General features: G+C 40.3%; 1 protein-coding gene across 2 annotated transcripts in view; it reads left to right on the plus strand.

Annotated features, from left to right (window-relative positions):
• The window catches only part of smtnl (smoothelin, like), a 28,348-nt gene extending 9,086 nt beyond the window's left edge, over window positions 1-19,262 (plus strand). Inside the window, exons 3-10 of one of the 2 annotated variants that reach the window (XM_053321607.1) lie at window positions 13,062-13,143; window positions 13,693-13,953; window positions 14,108-14,170; window positions 14,274-14,334; window positions 14,421-14,567; window positions 14,674-14,797; window positions 16,697-16,848; window positions 18,434-19,262. In XM_053321607.1, coding sequence (XP_053177582.1) covers window positions 13,062-13,143; window positions 13,693-13,953; window positions 14,108-14,170; window positions 14,274-14,334; window positions 14,421-14,567; window positions 14,674-14,797; window positions 16,697-16,848; window positions 18,434-18,560 — 1,017 coding nt within the window. In that variant the 3' untranslated portion in view covers window positions 18,561-19,262. The remainder of the gene's footprint in view (window positions 1-13,061; window positions 13,144-13,692; window positions 13,954-14,107; window positions 14,171-14,273; window positions 14,335-14,420; window positions 14,568-14,673; window positions 14,798-16,696; window positions 16,849-18,433) is intronic. The other variant, XM_053321608.1, reaches the window with a different exon arrangement.
• Window positions 19,263-19,628: the final 366 nt, after the last annotated feature.

A 19,628-nucleotide genomic window follows, 5' to 3' on the forward strand; every position in this document is an offset into this window, starting at 1 on the left:
TATCTGTTTCTTATCTGCAGACACACGCGGGCAACAGACCCCTTCATTTGCCCTGCAGCATTTCAGTTTAGTCACAGTCTGCAGATAGGTTGATGGATAGATTGTGCTTTCAGGGCTCTTAAATGTACTGATCCCAATCCAAAGTGAATTACGCTGTGATTACTGTGATTACTGGCTGCTGATACACGTGTACGCATGCACAGACACTCCTTGAAGTTATGGAAAAGGTGGAAACACATACTGGTTGGGAGAGTTTATCCAACAGAGAATATTCTTCCCACATTTTAAAATGTGATGCAACAGCTAGCTGGTGTCGTTTTTCTCCATATTTGGAAAGGCTGCTCTGGTCTTTGGCCTCAGCAGAATTTCAAAGGATAATCATGTCATGGTGTTGTTTGCTGAGCATAAAGTATTAGGTTGACCCTATTTAAATGTATGCAAAGTGAAGATCTTTCTCCCATATAAGTCATTGGCAGTCACTCATGGTGAGTATGACTGTCCTCTCTGTTGTGGATCTTCATATGTCTGTGAGGCTGATTGTGGTTTTCTCTCTCATCTTGTGGTTTTGTTGTTTCGTCTCTGCGTCACATTGGATTCCTTTTCATGACACACAGCTCCTTCCTGCATGGATTTCTTCCTGGAGAGCCTGTCCAGTGCAATGTTGCTCAATGTGATGTGGAATTTCTGGTGTTGTGTGGACTGGTCTTGATATTGTCTTTGAAAGGTTTCCTTTGCCCACCGGGTGCTCGCTGACCTTCCTTCCTGGAAGTACAGGATCTGTTTGGGGAGAACTGTGTTGGACATGCGGGTGAGTTTTATGCAGCATTATTGTGGTGGAGATGCTGGTTATGTTGGCTTCCTCAAGCACCTGGAAGTTGGTGTGTCTGTCTTCCCAGCTGATCTGTAGGCACATGACTCCTCTCAGTACAGCAGAATGGGGAAAACAACACACTGTAGTCCAGGAGTTTTGTTTGGGCCTTCAGGTCTTGGTCTTCAAAGAATCTTTTCTCGAGTCTGTCGTAGGCTCCACACCTCCCATATAAGACATCAACTTTATCATACAGTCTGCTAGGACTGTTCAGTAAGATATTTTGAAGAAAGTAGCCAAGCAATTATAACGTAATCAATTTTTTCCCTACAATATGACAGCAGGAAAAAGTTGTATATGCCTTTTGTTGTCATGACTAAGCAAACAGCTGTTCATTTACACATCCAGTAGCATTTATATGGAATAATGTTTTTAGCCACTGGATGAATGTCTGTTATTCACTCTCCTTTTAGTTTTGCAGTCTTCACCAACTTCGGTGGGAATTTTACTTGATACTTACTCCACTTTCTTCCCTTTCTTCCCGAAACATTAAAGTTGCTGTAAAACCAAGACAATGAACTTTTGGCTCATTACTAGACAATCCCCAAATAGTCATTTGAATCAAAATGAAAACACTGGTTAATGTAGGTCATACAGAGTTAGGATAAAATGTATAATGCTTTAACATTGTTTTATAGTTTGCATGGAGAAAAGTAATTTTATTTCTTCATACATACACCATCAAATCCGTAGATGAATGAGTGTGTTTGATTCTGTGTGTGAGCTCAGCTGAACGATGGGTTACCCTGCAGAGCAGTGAGAGTGATTGTAGTGTTTATCTCCATGACGAAGACATTTGACATTTACACTCTGTCTGTGGAGACTCCCTGGGTGAGCCAGAAATGATATGTCTCTGTTACTGTGATGTACAGTACAACTCCAGATATCTGTCAGAACCCACCAATCCATCCAACTATCCATCCATCCATCCATCCCTGTCTCTGTGGCCCCTTCCTTACCCCTCTACTTATCCCCCATCTCCCCCTCAGAGATTGGCAGCATTTTACGGCTGGATTCCTGGCAGCATACCCCTCTACACACATACCCCCACCCCCGTCTTTGTGGCTATTAATACAGCCATGAGAAAGACAGAGAAAGTTTCAAGCATGTTTTTGTGATGAAGCAAAATACACACAACCATATGAGATGTTCACTAAAATCTTAATTATATGTTGCATTAGAATCGTAACTCTAATTTTAACATCTCCACATGGGAATTATGACTATTTGTCCCTCTGTTATTAATTTGCATGAATGGCTTGGCAATTTAACTGCTTATCAAAAGATTTTTGAATGCTGGTTTGGCAATATTTACCAGCAGTAAGAACCAAAAATAGACGTGGATTGATATCGAAGAAAAGAATAAAAAATGAAAGCAGGGCACAGCTGAAGAGTCTATGTGTGTGTGTGTGTGTGTGTGTGTGTGTGTGTGTGTGTGTGTGTGTGTGTGTGTGTGTGTGTGTGTGTGTGTGTGCGTGTGCGTGTGTGCGTACACATGCTGGGGGTTTAACAGAGGTATGCAGCCACTCCCTGGCTACCCCTGGCTCTCTTAATGACTTCCAGACAATAGACCGTGTTCCCGTCATCATCTCTGTGGAAACAGGTTAATAACTGACTGGCCGGTAGGACAGCTCACCCTCGCTGCCCTGTGGAACCAGTACGCCTTACTGGAAGTTAACTTTCTTAGGTCACCTCCCCACCCACGTTAGATCAATCTGTCCTGGGAATACACATGCAGATCCAGTGTTTTGGAATGATAATGTCTCCAAGGCATTTTAAAAGAAAATTGGTTTTAGAGGCTGGATGACACCGTCCAGGGTCACTGCTGAGAGAGCAGGGGGTTCCCAAGGTTTTCAGCTTTGTCAGACATTAAGACTCCCACCGCAGGAGGCTGACCCAGATATAAGCACTACTTTGGGCATTTTTGGGGGGTTGAGCAGAAGCAGGAACATGACCCAGAGTTAATCTATCTGTCTGTCAATCACCGTGAGGACATGAAACTATTAGGATCCCTGCGGAGAAATGAGAGCGTTTACAGTAAAAGCATACAGACAGTGAAAAGTGGAAAATAAAAACATAGCAAGCAGTTGATATTAACAGTAGATGAAAAACAGATGACAGCATTCAATACTGGGACATATTAGGTGGAAATGTTGAAGGAATATATGAGGGGAGGAGAATAGATAGCAGCTTTATCAGTATGTGTTAAATAAAAGCTGTGGACAGAGGAGGAAAAATATGTATGTCAAGACAATATTTGCTTTATGGCTTGAAAAGTGATATGGTAGGGAAATTGTGCAGGTATGTACAAATTAAATATTTACATCTAGTTAACAGCTGCTGAATGTTATATAAGTACAAATTTCAGTAAGAGTCTCAAAAGCACATGATATGAAACACATAAAACTCTACATTAAATGTTAATGCTGGATGCTGCATGTAAAGAGACTAAAGTTTCCCTCTGTGGATGTGTCAGTCTAAATTCTCATGGTGATGTGATCTTCTGGTAATGCAGCTTCTCCAACTTTTATATGTTTGTGTTTTGTTGCATGCTGGCCTGGCCTAAGGACCAAGTATAAACATGATACAGGGTGTGACGCTGGCAGACTGGGTAGTTTGTGTGATGGAGCTGGTCGTAATAAAGATGTCTTCTCCAGCTGTCTGATCATTTTGTGGTAACTGTCAGCAAGAGCTGTAGTAGAGCCAAGTTGTCTTAGAATAAGGACAGTAAACCTGAGTAGCATGCTTAATTTTATCAGACAGGCAGATGAAAGAAAAGCTGAATGAGAGATTGCACTGAGTTACAGAAGCTGGTGGAACAGGGGCTAGCACAGACATAGGGTCATAACTTTGATTCTCTATAATGTTTAACATGTTCAACATCTTAGATTAGTGTGTTTATGTAGGTATTAGATCATAAACCAAAGTACTGGACAAGTTTGCATTTTTAATGAATGATGGCATTAGATCAGGTATGTCCAAACTATTCCATAAAGGTTCATGTGGCTGCAGGTTTTCATTCCAACCAAACAGGAGCACATCAGTCTTGATTAATTTAATCATTTGATCTCAGTCTTCAGACAGTTGATTGGTCAAATCATGTGTGCTCTTGATTGCTTGGAACAAAAACATGCAGGCACATGGCCCTTTATGGAACAGTTTGGACATGCCTGCATTAGATGAAGAGATGTGTGGTGAACCAACAGAAACACAAGTAGCACTACTGCAAATTAGGAAAAATCAGGAGATTAGAGTTTTATTCATAATTAAGGTGAATAAAACCTAGGATATGCTATTCAATTCATTTGTCTATTTTCTATACCAACTTATTGTGTGCAGGATGGGGGGTTATTACCATGATAGTTAAGTCAGCACCTTACTCTACATAATCACTGTGTTACCAGAAAATCTGTCAAATTACATCATTACCATTAATTGGAAATGGACAGCTCTGATGGAACCAGATTGGATTTGAATAAAACACCAATATCATTTGTACATAACCTGCTGTAGATGGCTACTGAAGCAGTGTGCTCTTTCACCTGGGTTTCACTGTAGTCAACTGTTTGTCAGAAACAGGCGTAAAGAGAGCAGTGATAGTGGTTGTCTGTGTTCACTGAGCTCTCACCTAGCGGAGGTCAGCACATCAGACTCCCCCACATAATCTTGCCCTCCTCTGCCTCACTGCCAGGAATGGAGTAGCAAAGTAGAGGAGGAAGGAAGACAGAGGGAGGTCAGGGAAGACAGGGGAGTTGCTCTCTATTGTTGCCATATGTTGGAGCTAGAGTTTACAGAGGAGGGAGTAGAGGAGTGAAAAATGATCCTCTCCCCACAGCTAGCAGGGCCTATTTCTCATATACTTGGCCTGAAAGAAACTGAGTACAGACTGTTCCTCTTCCACGCTTCTTACTAATCTTTCATCATGAATTAACCAAGAGCAGACAAGCGGAGACTGATGGGAGAGTGGGAGCAGCTGAGCCGAGCAGCAGTGATTTGCTGCTGTGTTGTGTGTTGGAATAAAGGTTGATGTGCTGCTAGCAGGTTATGGGTTTAATCCTGAGCTCCGAGGCTGTGGCATCTTGTGGGTATTTAAGACTACTACTGCAGGGCCTCTGAGCAAGGCATTGAAAACTGCATCCTGATGTCTCTAAGACAAAGCTTGAGTAGCAGACTCTGTTGAGGAAGTTTAAGAGGGATTTAAAAGACTAACTCTAGTCACTATCACATGAAGCTTAAGTGGCAAATTAAAGGTCCTGCTCTCCCACATAGGTGAGTTCAGTTACTCTGAATAGCTGATTAGACTTCTGCTCAGGTTGAGACTGGGCTGATCTATAATAAAAAATAATCACATTAACTTTTTTTTATATGCAGCATCTTTAAAAACAAAGTTACAAAGTGGTTTACATGAGACGGACAAATAAAAGTACTGACAAATCTAAATCCTTCACAATAAAATAAAACAATAAAATAGGAAAAACCAAATCATGTTTTTTGGCTTAACCCTAAACACAATGACAACAAGCAAGATTAGCACCTGATTTTTAAAATGCTCTTTAGTTTGAGGAAGCATAACTGTGACTTGTTTGTCAAATAGGAGTGTCGTAGTTGGGAGTGGGTCTTTGTTCACTGCTAATGAGGCATTTTTTTTGCCATCTGTTTGTTTGTCTGTCGGACCCTAACCCTAAACGTCGCTCTTCAGGGGACCCCAACAGTCCATTATCATATCATTCATTTATTGTCAAACAAAGGCACAAAATACCCCAAAAATATATAAAGCTGCCTCTAGTACTACTATTAAGAATAATGAAGGTAAAAGTTGACCCGTCCTGACAGGTTGACAAAAAAACAAACAGCATCAGGTGAGGGAGGGATGTCAATCAAGCACAGTCTCTTCACCTGCACAGTCCTAGGTGGAGGTCTAATCAGAGCACCTGTGTGTGTGAGTAGTGGCTTTATCTGGATTTTAATCTTATCATTCCCAAAATTTGATTAAACACTTCAGGCTTTTTTTTTTCTTTACAGCTGACTTGTCTACTACTATGAGTTGCCATAGTGGGTGAGGCGCAGGTGTTCTTAATAAGATTAACGTGACAAGTCCTCATTAACCTTATTATTTACACCTGTACTTTTCCTACTGGCACATGCCAATATGTCTTTCAAAAGCCTTCTGACTGGTTCAGACAGAAACTGGGCTGATGCAGGAGCAACACAAGATAAAAGCATTACCCCCGTGATAAGAAAGAGTTGGACAGAACAAACAGCACACTGATGATGAACAGCGGCAAGGCTAAAAATAATTATTTTGTCAGAAGGGTGGTGTTGGAGGGAAGGCCATGCCATGCAGTCTTTCAGATTAAATGGAGCAAGTATTTGTTCCGCAAATTTCATGGCAGTCAGCCTGTGCTATCAGTTGATGTTGAAGTTCAGTCTTGACCCTGAAAAAGTGGGACAATCTCATTCTGTAGGTGGAAGTGTGACACAGTAGTCATAGTTAAAATTCCCATTTTTTAGGAGCATTTACAGGACTTGCACACATGGGCCTAAAAGTTAATTCAAAAGCATATGAAATCATGTCTTTTTAAAGGGTAACGCTGCACAGTAACTCACATTCAGTTTTACTATTTATGAAGAAAACTTTTCCTTTACCAACACACCCCATGTGATCCAGCACAGTGGGCTCTTACCTACAATTAGGTTTATATCTTCACAGTTCAAAGGCTGTGCATATTTTCCACTCCCAGAAAAAAGTAGTATTCCCTGCGATTTTTCTCACAGAGAAATTGCAGGCTATGTGAATGTATTTGAAGAACAGGTGGTTTTAGTGTCTCTGTCTTCCTCCAAGAAGATTCTTCTATACACTCCTGGGAGGAAATTATAGAGCAGGGGGTCACTAACTGCTTCCTCTGATAACTTAACAGTACATATATGTGTGTACAATAGCATGCTTCTTGCTTCATATTGGTACATTTGTTTACGGAACACAGTAGGACTTATTGTGTTCTGGGTTTTTGTTTATTGATGACATAGACAAATGAAGTGGTAAGGGTCACAAGCTGTCACTGTTTTCATTGCAGTTGACAGTGACGAATGGCTTTCTACAAGCTCTGTAATAATTCATAATGTGTTGTATATTTTAAGCCTGTCCTGTCACCTTACACAAAGAGTGGAAGCAGAGGGAAACTGCTAGCCTGGCTCTGTCCACAGGTCAACCAGCACCTCTTTTGATAAAGTAACACATTATATCTAGTTATTTAATCTGTAAACAGACAGAAATGTTGTCTATATGTGACAAGTTGTGGTTTTACAGGAAGTTACAAGCTGCAACTAATTTAGCTAGCTTAACACAAAAGCTAGCAAAAACACTGCTGGGCAGAGCTAATTGTCTCCTTGCCCTAGCTTTATATTTAGAGAATGACATGAAAGTGGTATTAATTTTTGTTTTGATGCACTAACATCGTTCTTCTCGTTTAAAATCTGTGACTGTGAGTACAGAGCTAATGCTACAATGCGTCAAATGTTCTGATACCCTCCAAGTGCACTTTAGGTTTCCCAGCAGACCACCAAATACTCCCCTGTCGAGTCGTCCCATCCACACCTCACCCCCGCACAGACACAGCCTTTATTGAAGTGGCAGTGATGAATATGCCTGTGACAGCTAAACAATATCCTCTGACTAAACACAGGACATGGCGCTCACCCAGAACCCTCATACCTCCTCCTGTTTGAACAGACAGGTTTCCCAGCGCAAGTGATCCCAAAGCAACAGCCAATATTGTAGCAGTTGCAAAAATTGTGTTGTCCCTTACGTCCACTGGATTTATGATGAAAGTGGTAGGTAAATACCAGCTGAACCACGATAAAGAAACACCCTCTTATCAGTGAATACTGAGGTTAAGAGTTGAAATCCTTTGTCATTTTAAAGCTACATGAACCTATGATTTTTGTACATTGCACACCACTCTGGAGCTAATAGTTGAGTTCAGTGAGTCAATTTTCACCAGATGAAAAGTTTGCTAACCAATGTTTAGGAGGCACCTTCCCATCACTGAAGTTTGATCTCCTGTTGACAGAGGGTGTTTCTTGCCACTGTTTGTGGGGACATTTGTCCACTGCTGACCACAGTGTGACAGCTCAGGAATAACAAACTCCTTCTCGTTCTTTGTCCTCTTCATTGTATTATTCATCTCTTTCCTCTGCCTTTGCTCTCACATGCGCTCAGGGCTTTTCCACATTTTCTGCTCCGTTTCACTCATTTCGTACAAACATTTTATGGTTCCCCACTCATGATGTAATGACTCACTAGTAAGGGATTTGTTGTTCCCTTAAGAAAGAAAAGGGAGCTCTTGTCTGCTTACATTTCTGTCACTCCATTATAAGACTATTATGAGGGAAAGACTTTGCATATACTGTGTGTGTGTGTTCATACATCTGCACATTTATGGGTTGTTCCTGTTCTATGTAGTGAAGTAATATGGTGACAGCTGCTAACAGCAGACCAGACTAAACAACTGCTCAATCCCCTTTAAGCTTCAATATTGTTTGATTTATTTTTTAGAAGTCAGGGACAAATTAGACTGAAGCTAAATGTAAACACATCTCCTGTACATCCATCCAGGGTTCCTTACACAGATTAGCACAGTCTATTTTAGTGTCATCTCAACATGATGGTCCCTACTTTTAGCCACTTATCAGTAGAGAGCAAACACTCTAATAGACACGTGTGTAGCAAGAAAGAGAAACGTGATGTGTAGAGTAGTATAGAGTTTGGGTTTGTGAAGCCACCACCAGCTGGGTAGATGATATTGTTACATTGGATTCCTCATATATGGGATACAGGGTTTCATCCAGAATTGGTTCCTGGCACAGGTGTTTTTTGGGACCATCATGGGACAAAAATACTTATTAGGTGCTCATACACTCAAAAATATAATGTTGATGGTAAACTGGTATAATGTTGTTCATGGAGATCATGATAATCACGTTCCATAATTTTATGGCAATCCATTCAATATTTCTTGAGATATTTCAGTTTGGATGAAAGTAGTGGACTGACATTGCCATCTGCTAGTGTGGCTAAAAAAATCTTAAAAAGCAGTTTAAAGATATTTAAGAAAACAGTTTATCTCAAGCAACTGTTCTATACGCATGGTTTTAAAAAATTATGAAGTAAATAGTATGTTTTACAACTTCTTCATGGTCACTTGCACCAAGAAGTTCAATGCTGCCCAGATATTTCATGTGACTAAAGTCCCATTCAGGCAGGGGATTTCCAGTGGGAAGTGGAGTGATTTCTGTATTAGCTGTACTGGTCAGATAATGATTATACAGCCCCACTTATCTTCTGTTTTTTGGCAAACTGATCTTCCTGTAATTTAGGTCCAGTCCATAGAGACACATTGTATTATCAAAGTGTAGGAGTTTTAATGAAGCTGTGCAAAAAATATAACCTAATCAGAAAGACACATTTAAGTTGTTTGAAATTGTCTTTGTTAATAGTAAAACATAATTTAAGTAAAATATACCAATATGTAAAATAATACCAACAAAGGTGATATGATTTCCTAATGAGTTATTTTTTGAATTGCAATCAGGTCCAGTTCTCCAAAACTAATGCAGAAAGCAGTTACTATGGAGACCGACTCACTTGGGAGCAACTGTGTATTTACATTGTTTGGTGCTGGTGAGGACTTGTATATGCACACCTATTCAATATATATTATTCAATATTTGCAGGGTAGCAGCTGCTAGAAGTGATGTTGACCTATGTTGGAACATTGTACTCGATGGCTTCCTGGTTGCAATATATGTTCAAATATTTCCTTTATCAGTTTGTGCTGTTCACCTTAAGTGGAAATTCAACAGTAAACACTCTGGAACAAAATGTATAAAATGATAACGCACGGAAGAAGATACCATATTTGAACACTGGCCATGGACAGGAAGGACCTCAAGGTTCTCCCAAAGTTCAGCATCTTTCAGGCAGGATGAAACAGATATGTTTAATCAGGCATGATTGTTTTTGCATTATAAACCAAGGCTTCTTTAAGTGACCATGCACATGTGATGGGTGCAGCATGTCCTCAGGTCCCTTGTCAGTTCTGTGCCATGTTAAGTGTTGAGCCCACAGCGATCAACAGTGTGTTCTGCCAACAAATAATACCTAGAGATACCAGAGAGTTTACAGGAATCTCAGCAGCTCCACTATCATGTTTCCCACTCTGACCCACAGTGGACGTCTGCTGATCTGAGTACTTAAGCCGGGGAAGCTCCCCTTCCCAAAGCCAGACATTCTGCAATTTGTCTCCCTCCTCCTGCTGGATAGCCAGCTGTTTCCACCTCACTACTCTGTCCCTCCGCCTCGTTCCCGAACGTGCAATATACAACTACCTCCCTCACCTTTTCATATATAATATTTTCTCCAGAAGTCCTCACTTTTTCCCTTATTCCCTTCCAGGTGTGTCATCAGCTCTTTATGAAATGACCCCCTGACACACACACACACACACACACACACACACACACACACACACACGCGTGCACTCCTCTTGTTTTAACACACACACACCCCACCAGCATTCCTATATGGTGAGCTCAGGCAAACACACTCACATTTACACACTCCCAGCCATTTCCTCGAGTGAGCACAGCAGGCTATCTCTCTGTAAAAACTGCATATTGTTCTTTATGTGTGTGAGAGATGGGAGGGGAGAGTCTTGGTTTCAGGGGTCTGCCTTGCCACAGACTTTTTGCTGGAAGAAAATTGATATCTTTACTTCATTCATAAGGGATGAAAAGGTGAAATTATTAAAAAAAGATTTACTTCTATTCTATAGCTATATCAGTAGGCTAGCTAGCCATGCAGATAGTTTTGGTTTTCATTGGTGAGGTTTTAAGATATCTGTCTCTGACATACCTGCCTCCACCCTAAAATGCCTATAAGTACATGAAATTTACATTTGGCGCTCACAGCATTGAGAAATAACATTAGTTAACTTCTCTTTACATAAATAGTGTCTGTCATTCCATTAAAACTGTGTTGCAATGAAATCTGTGCATTTTCCAGAGCAACCAGAACATTAAACAGATATTTACATTGATTTGGACAAAAACACAACTCTAAAGTAATGCTAATGTTGCTCTGTATCCACTGAATGTGTAAAATGAGCAACTGTTGGCTAACAAACTTGTGTGATAATATCAAAGTGTTGTGTTTACAGCTTGTTTTTGCTTAGACGAAATAAAATAATGTTTCATTAAAACAGTTAATTCCCCACATTGTCCTGCACTTTAGCTGTTGCTAGCATCTGTTGCTAGCTGCTAGCATATGTAATAACACTTATGATGTAGTATTATGACACCTACCCATTCTCTGGTTTTCTCACTATGTCACAGTGTTTAAGATGCATAAATATCATATCATATATATCATATGCTGTGCATTGCACCTGGGTACAGCTCAAAGCAGAACCCTTTTGAAAATGACCACAATGACCAAAAGGTCAAGTCTAAGTCATGTATATATTACAGCTATACTTTATATTCATGTCACTTTTTATAGTACTAGTATTGAATGAAAGTACCATAGTGCTAGCGCCCCACAGAAAGAACAGTACTGTAGATAGTAAAAGGTTAAAGTACTTGAAATAAAACAGGATTTATTTTGAGTAGACATCCTAAAGTACCATTTGCACTGCAACTTTCTGGCCATTGCAAACATATTGTGAATAATTCCAGTTGTTTTCGTGAACCGTCACATCCTCTATCTGTCTTTTTAGTGGATTCAGCCAGCAGAGACAAGCTGACCAGATGCTGTGTTTCTGCTTCCAAACATGCTGACATTATCTAAACACAGAATTGATGCATCAGTGGTGAAATAATGTTCTCGGTCAAACAAAGCGCAGAAATCTATCCTGTCTATTTAATTCCACTGTTACAGCCAAGTTTGAATCACCACCAGCTGTTCAGATTTATTTGATGCCAGAGAGCGGGGGGATCCATGGGTGCCTGAGGGTGCATCATATCTCCTCAAGGCCTTTTCTCAGGCTCTGTTACACTGACATGTTTGACGTGGTTTGCTGCTGACCTTGAGAAAACGTGCATAGCTATCAGTGCTGCACTATTGACCTGAGTAGTGTTGTTCTGTGCCAAGGGGGCTGACTATCAACACACCAGCACTAAGCTCCATCTATCTGTTTGACAGGGCCACATGGAAAGTGACAGCTTGACCCATAACCCATGTAGGTCAGTAGCACCATGCGGTTAAGAGTCTAAGATAGAGGTATCTATTCAGGATGGAGATTAGCTGTTCCATGTGGCTGACTGTGTTTGGACAGAGGAAGGAGAGCCTCCGCTGCACGTCTGTGCTGATCGTAGAAACAGGAAAAAGACAGGGTCACATATTGCACACACTGAAATGTGACCTGATGACTAATGATGTTTGACATTAAAACTTGATCTCAATCACTTTAGCAGTCTGGCTGCCAGATCAGTGGATAGACTTTGGCAGCTGGCCCATCACTGAGCGTGTCAGTGACAGCGGTGCCTGATTTAAAACAAAGGCTTCACGTCTTATCACAGGAGAGGAGATAGACACACGGAGCACAGCGGAGCACTCACTGCCTCTCACACCTACAACAACCTGCTGATTTATCCAAGGCTGTAAAATGGCCAACTTTGAAGTGAGTCGTGCTGTGCTGATTTGTTGCTTTGTTTTTGTCTGAAGTCATGTCAAAAAATCCCATATGTTGGAGAAAAGTCCAAAAAACCTGAAAAGAGTGAACGGTCCAACAGTGACTCAATAAGCAATGGACATCTGGATTTCTTTTTTTTGTTCTTTTTTTTTTTTTTTTTTCAAACCAGACTAACATGACTCTGTCTGATCCAAACACAACGTATTGGTTTCAAAATGGATCCACACAAAACCCAGACAACATCAAAGGGCCAACAAGGTCATATTTATTCCCATGTGTCAAAAAAATCAATCAGTACAACTTATCAATACCACAGTGATTCATTCAACAGGTGCTTAAATTGCTGGCTTTTTCCGTCATGTACTATTTTGTGGAAAAACCTTCCCTAACAGCCCTCCAACTGGTCTCCGAGGAAAGGTCACAGATGACTTCATGCTCCTTTTTAAGAGCAATGAAGGCTGCTTGTGTTGATGTTAACTGTAAACTCCATGTGTGTGTTTCAGAGTATTGAACGAGAGGAACCAATAGAAGTGGACCCAGCCCCAACAAATGCTGGACTGGAGAATGGACACGCTACTTCAACAGGTAGAACACAAGTGTTACACATCATGGTGGTGCAAATTGTCCTCACATTTAGAGCTTATGCACAGGAGCTATTTCAACCTTTTAAAGGGCTATCTCTCATAATTTACGCTTGAAGATCAGTTTCCTAGTCATAGTGATCACTACTTTGCCTATAAAAATAGTTGCATAATGTCCTACCAGCTTTGAGTTGGAAAATAATCCTTGATGATGTCATAGTGATGTCGTCAGGGTTTAGTTTAAAAAACATTTTACAGACATGGGCATATACTAGGCAGAGAGGGTCAAACAAAAACATACTACAGAGTTGGGTGATGGGAAGTATAGGATCCAGTGTTGTTGTGGTTTATCAGAGGTCCTTTGCTGAAACCAAAACAATGAGCTAAAAGTTGCTAAACCAGAGCTTTGAGGAACTGCAGAAAACAATGATCTGTGGTGGGTTTGTTGCTACTGTACAAGGAACATATTTCCCATTACAAAGTGGATCCCAATGTTAAGATGACAATAAAAATAATAATAATAATGTGATCACTCTACATGTTTTTATCCAAGCAGAACATTCAGTGTTGGTACATGGAAAGATTTCTCCACCCATTGACTTCCCACATGAACACACTGCACCTGTTGCCATGCGGATGCCCCACCTCCCCATCACCGCTACGACAAAGACAGCGGAAATCAAGGGCTCTCCTGACTCTGCCAGCAGCCCCACCGGTTCCCAACCATCACCAATCTCAGAGGACCCACCTTCCAGCCTATCAACTCCTAGCACCAACCAGCCTGAACCAATACCAGAGTGCCCGATTCAACCAGGTGCATGATGTTTTCAGCTTTTTCTCAGCTTTTCTTCTTGGATATAAAATTTAAGTTTCAACATGTGAAAATCTCTAAGTTGTTGACTTTATCCAGTGTTTTCTTTATCTTTTAAAATAATTTACTTAGTTTCCTTTGGCTTTCTTGTTGTTAGTGTCATCTGTGAAGACATGGACCCCTACCCCTATCAGAGCTTTGGGATCTCCACGACTTCAAGGTAAGCCATGCTTGCAGACACCAGACATCTTACAGACACATATCCTGCATATATATATATATATATTTAAATATGAATTAATGTGACCATTTATGTTTTGCAGAGAAGGCAAATTCAGCCCCTGCTAAGTCTGTGACCTACTCAGGGCTACCGCAGCATGACAGGTGAGTGGAAGATAATTGAAGGACAACTTGTAAGCCAGGTCAGATATGTTTTGGTAGCCTGACTCTTCTATGCTCCCATTCTGCAGAGATGGTGACGTAACCAATGGCAGATCCTTTGGGCCAGGAGGAGAGAGGAGGCGGGAGCTGGTGAGGTCACAGACTCTGCCACGAAACATTGGTGCTCAGGCTCGTCGATCTATCTTCGAGAGACTGGACTCTGAAGCCAATAACAGGTGATGCCACATTGGGGTCACGTGTGAATTATTGTAGATAGATAGTTTCCTACATTAAAGTAAATTACATTAAAACTCACTCCTGCTTCCATTTGATCCTGTACAGTCGTCCCAAACCAGTTGACTCTAAGCCAAAATTGAAGCGCTCTCAGAGTTTTGGAGTTTCAAGTGCCAGCAGCATAAAACAAATCCTTCTTGAGTGGTGCCGCTCCAAGACAATAGGCTACCAGGTAAGTCACCAAGTTATCCTGTCATTTATTGCATTGCATTGCATACATTTTAGTATCTTCAACCCACTTCTGGCCATATTTCTATCATTTGGCCCATATCTCATTAGTACTCAGGTCATATCTGATTACATTTTTAAGGCATTTTTTCAACCATTTGGGCAATCACTGGCATCACCATAGATGAAAATGCCATCAAAGATTTGCTTGGGATCGGTAATCTATTGTGTCTTGTGAATACCCTGCCATTTGTATACCTTAAGATATCAAAACTTCCTACCAGCCAACTTTGGATATCAATCCAGGCTTTTAACTCCAATAGCGTGCACTATTGTGTCAGAGTTAAAGACAAGTATGATCATAGTGATGGATTACCTAACCAACCAAATCTTTGCAAGCTGGTTTTTATAGTGTACAAAATGGCTAGTATAATGTATTATGGATTGGAAGAGATTTGGGAAATTTCATATAGTTGCTTTCTTTCAGAGAGATGAGAATACTGATATAAATCTTGTGTCTGTGCCTTTAAAAAGCTGGAACTGGAAGGTGTTTAGCATGGCTTAGCAAAGAGACTGAAAGCAGTGGGAAACAAAAAAAAAAGCCAATCAACACTTCTAGTTCACTTTAACCTTTGACAAAAATAAATTTAAAACTACTTGACTAGATGCCTGGAAACTGAACTGTGATGCCATGTGACTTTCCCTAAAAACCACTTTATCTGTCTGTGCAGGGTAATTTGTATAAAGATACACAATTATAAGTGTGGATTAGATGTCATAGGTATATTTTTTAACTCAGGACTGAGCCAGGCTAGCTGCAGTCTTTACACTAAGCTAGGCTAAACTCCTCCTCGCCCCACCACATTTGGTGGAATGACATGAGACTGGTATTAATTTTCTTGTCTACCTCTCGGAAACAAAGTGAATAAGCATACTTTCCTAAACGCTATTCTTTTAACAGGGACCAGACACATTAATTAGCGTTACTCTAAGTGTCCAAGGTTAGATAGGAAAAACATTCTGAAAGATTTAAAATAGCAGCCGTGGTAAAATGTTTACACAATTTGTTGAAAATAGGCTTTAACATGCAAAATCTAAAGTATGCTTCAGTATGAGGTGAGACATCAAGTAATCTGTTTTAAATAAGCGAAACTCCAGCCTGTATCCCAAATAAATTCAACCTTTCAGCACACAGCACAGTGTTAATGTGTTTATTATTTACCTCTAAACCACAGAGGTGTATAGACGCAAGTGTGCTCATGAGTATGGCTGTGTGTAATTGTATGTGTGTGTTTTGGGGGGTTGAGGTAGTTTAGGTCATGGCTGAGTAGCCTACACCGACACATTGCTGCACTCTGGTACCCTTTCTCTTCACAGCAGCCTGTGCCAGCTGCTCCATGTGGCTTTCGTTATAGTCAAGCCAGACAAAGCCAAGACTCTTATTAACTGGGAGCAAACACTCACACACATGCGGGAGAGAAGAGATGTTCATCTGATGACTTGACATGTTGCATTTTATTCATGGCGAGCTCTAGACTTATAAAGGGCAGCCTTGAAATGACATTATTTGAAAAGCATGTAACAGACTGAAAGCAGTAAAGAAAAGGAGGAAAGGAAAGTCGAGGAAAGTCTGTTTTATCCATCATAATTATAGGCTAGACAGTGAATGGGGAGATGGGTTTTATGAGGCTACAATAAGCTGCCAGTCAGTTTTACAAGTAATGTTCCTTTTCTTCCTTCAGTCTTTCAGCTCTTACTGGTTTCCTCCACACACACACACACACACACACACACACACACACACACACACACACACACACACACACACACACACACACACACACACACACACAGACACTTGCCACATCATCACCAAACCTTCTTTATCTCTGTTTCTCTGCAGAATATAGAGATCCAAAACTTCTCGTCCAGTTGGAGTGATGGGATGGCTTTCTGTGCTCTGGTCCACTCCTTCTTCCCCACTGAGTTTGACTACAACTCTCTGTCGCCTGCCAACCGCAAACACAACTTTGAAACGGCCTTCGGAACTGCAGAGTGAGTGGGCATCAATGTCAGACTATGAAGGCAGTCGTTTTTTTATTTTTTAGAAGTGGTCTATTTTTCTGATGTGGTGCAATTTCATTTATTACATATTAATTGTTGAATTCCTAATGCTAACACAAAAAGCTAACGATGGGACACAGAGACATTTTGATTGCATATGATACAGTGCTGTTTAAGAGGTTTTCTCAAGCATAGAAGTAATAATACAAAAACTAAAAACAGTGGTTTTGTGTGAATGTAAATCAGACATCTTAATTGTGATCAAATTTGTCAAATTTGTTTGATCAAATGTTAGAACTGGAGCTAGAAGATTGTTAGCTTAGCTTAGTATAAAGTGGAAATAGAGAAATACCTAGCCTGGTTCTCTCCAAAGTTAAGAAACACCTACCAACACCTCATACGTTCACTTTAAAAGTGTTTATAGCTGGATTTTTGAACCATGGCCAGAGCTAAGCTAGCTTGTCACCTTAGCTTCCAGTCAGCATGCTATCTTTAGGGTAACCACATCCTGGGTCCATCAGACATTACGGCGGCATTGATCTCCTCATTTCTCTCCGGCAGAGATAGCAAATGAGCATATTTCCCAAAAAGTCAAACTATTTGTTTGAATCCATGATTGAAAACAAACTTCTATGTAGATTAACTTTTCATTGCTGTCATCGCACAACTTTTGTCTGTCAGTAAAGGTTTCTGAATTTTCTGCTGAACCGGTCTCAAAAGGATTTATAGGCTTTAGCTATATTAACAATGAAAGTGTCATTGTGGCTGAATAGTCTTGATTTGTTTTCTTTATTCCTTTTACTTTATAGCCCTCTATTTTTTTATGAGAGTACATAACATTCCCACATATCCTTTTTACCGCACGCCTCTCTTTGAGATTGTCTGATGAAAGGTATGCATTCCTTTAGCCTGACTCCATGTCTTTGCATATTATTAATCACATATTATTGTTCCCTATGACAGAGAGTGTATCTACAGACTGCATACTGCAGATCAGACATTATACAGGCCTAACAACACATAACATACACACACTATATGTCAGGGCTTAAAGAACACCACTGTAAGAATGTGTTATTCTTTGACCGATAACGCTTCTGCAGAATTAAGCTGATTTCACTCAAAAACAATATACTCTTGGCCTATAGAATCAATCCTTCATATACAGTGTCAGCTTTAGATTTGACCTCTTAAAGAGATCACAGATGAGAGACTTATAGGACAATAAATATATATGAATGATTGCATAGCCTACATTGTTTCCTTCTTTAACCCTGTCTTCTCAAAACATGTTTGTTAGCGTGTGAAGGGAAAAGTCAGTGTTTTCATCAGATCTCTCCAAGACACAATATTAGATACAGAGTATGACTTTAGACACATTAGATTGATACTTGAGGCTGATGATATTGGGCTGTTTTTGTGTGTCTTTTTGAAGCTTTTCCAGCCTTACAGCAATGAAATTCTGACTTTTCAAATCTCTTTTTGATTAAATTCTGGATAGAAGATATTCATGCTGTATAAAGTGTCTATTCCCCTGCAGCTGAGCTCACTTGTGTTTTTCTGTTTGTGTCTCCAGAGTGAAGGCTGGGTGCGACCGGCTGATCGAGGTGGATGACATGATGATAATGGGGCGTAAACCAGATCCCATGTGTGTCTTCACCTACGTCCAGTCCCTCTATAATCACCTGCGCAAGTTTGAGTGAAGCTCAAACGTCGAGGATCATCATCATCTTGCACCATTTGAGGCTCAAACTTTTTCAACCCTCTTCTTTGTCAGGTGTTGAACACTGGGAGGTTTTGCTTATTCTCTGTACTCTGTGCTGTACTTGAGCTGAGGGGAGAGCCAAAACTGGCATGGGTGCACTTTGAAAAGACTAGGCCGCCCCCCGGTGGCGGATCAGTGAACATTCATCCACATGCTGCAGAAAAAGCCTCCCTCATGGGCTGACACCTCAGTTCACAGATAAACAGGGGACATTGACTCCTGGAGAGAATATTGTGTATGTAAGAGTGTAGAAATGAAATGTCAGGGTTGGTTTGTTGACAGTTTTTTTTTCTGTGTGTGTGTTTGTCTTGAGATATTAAGTGTTTGAACTGTTGTTGTGTTGTATAAATCTTTATTACTGTGACACTTGAATATGAGTGTCTATATTAACCTTCAACATTGCACCAGTGGAGAGGAGGTATATTTCACATGTCACTGAAGAGCTAAACTGTGGGCAACTTTTTGCGATGGAGACTTAGTTATTTGGAGGTCTCTGATAAAAGCTATATAGAAAATAAAATGATGCATTTGTACAGTGAAAATTGTTGCTGAGTGATTTTTACTGTACGTCCACATACGCTGTGATATCATGTTATTTAGATGATGCTGAGATATGGGAAATAAAACCAATAAATTGTACTGTTTGACACCTTAACTGTGTATGTTGTGTTGCTTTTGGGGTATGAAAGAGTAATATTCTGCACTGCAAAAAATCATTTGTGTAATGTCATATAAAATGGCTAAAAGCTTTATTCAGCAAACAACATAGTGTCACTATTAAATCTCATTTCTGCTTTTTGGAGGAGCTGCATGATATCTTCTCTCTAACTGTGGGGAGACAACATCTGATTCTCAACTTAGAAATCTATTAGTAAATTGATTTGGAGATAACGTTTAGTCCATTTCCCTCTGTATCTGCTACTTTTGGATTGACTACACAACATTTCCTTCCAGCTATTTAAGATTTAAGATTCTCATTACCTGCATTGTTCCCGATATTTCCTGG

The sequence above is a fragment of the Scomber japonicus genome, chromosome 6 (assembly GCF_027409825.1).
Source record: "Scomber japonicus isolate fScoJap1 chromosome 6, fScoJap1.pri, whole genome shotgun sequence".
In the NCBI taxonomy this organism is placed as follows: Eukaryota; Metazoa; Chordata; class Actinopteri; order Scombriformes; family Scombridae; genus Scomber; species Scomber japonicus.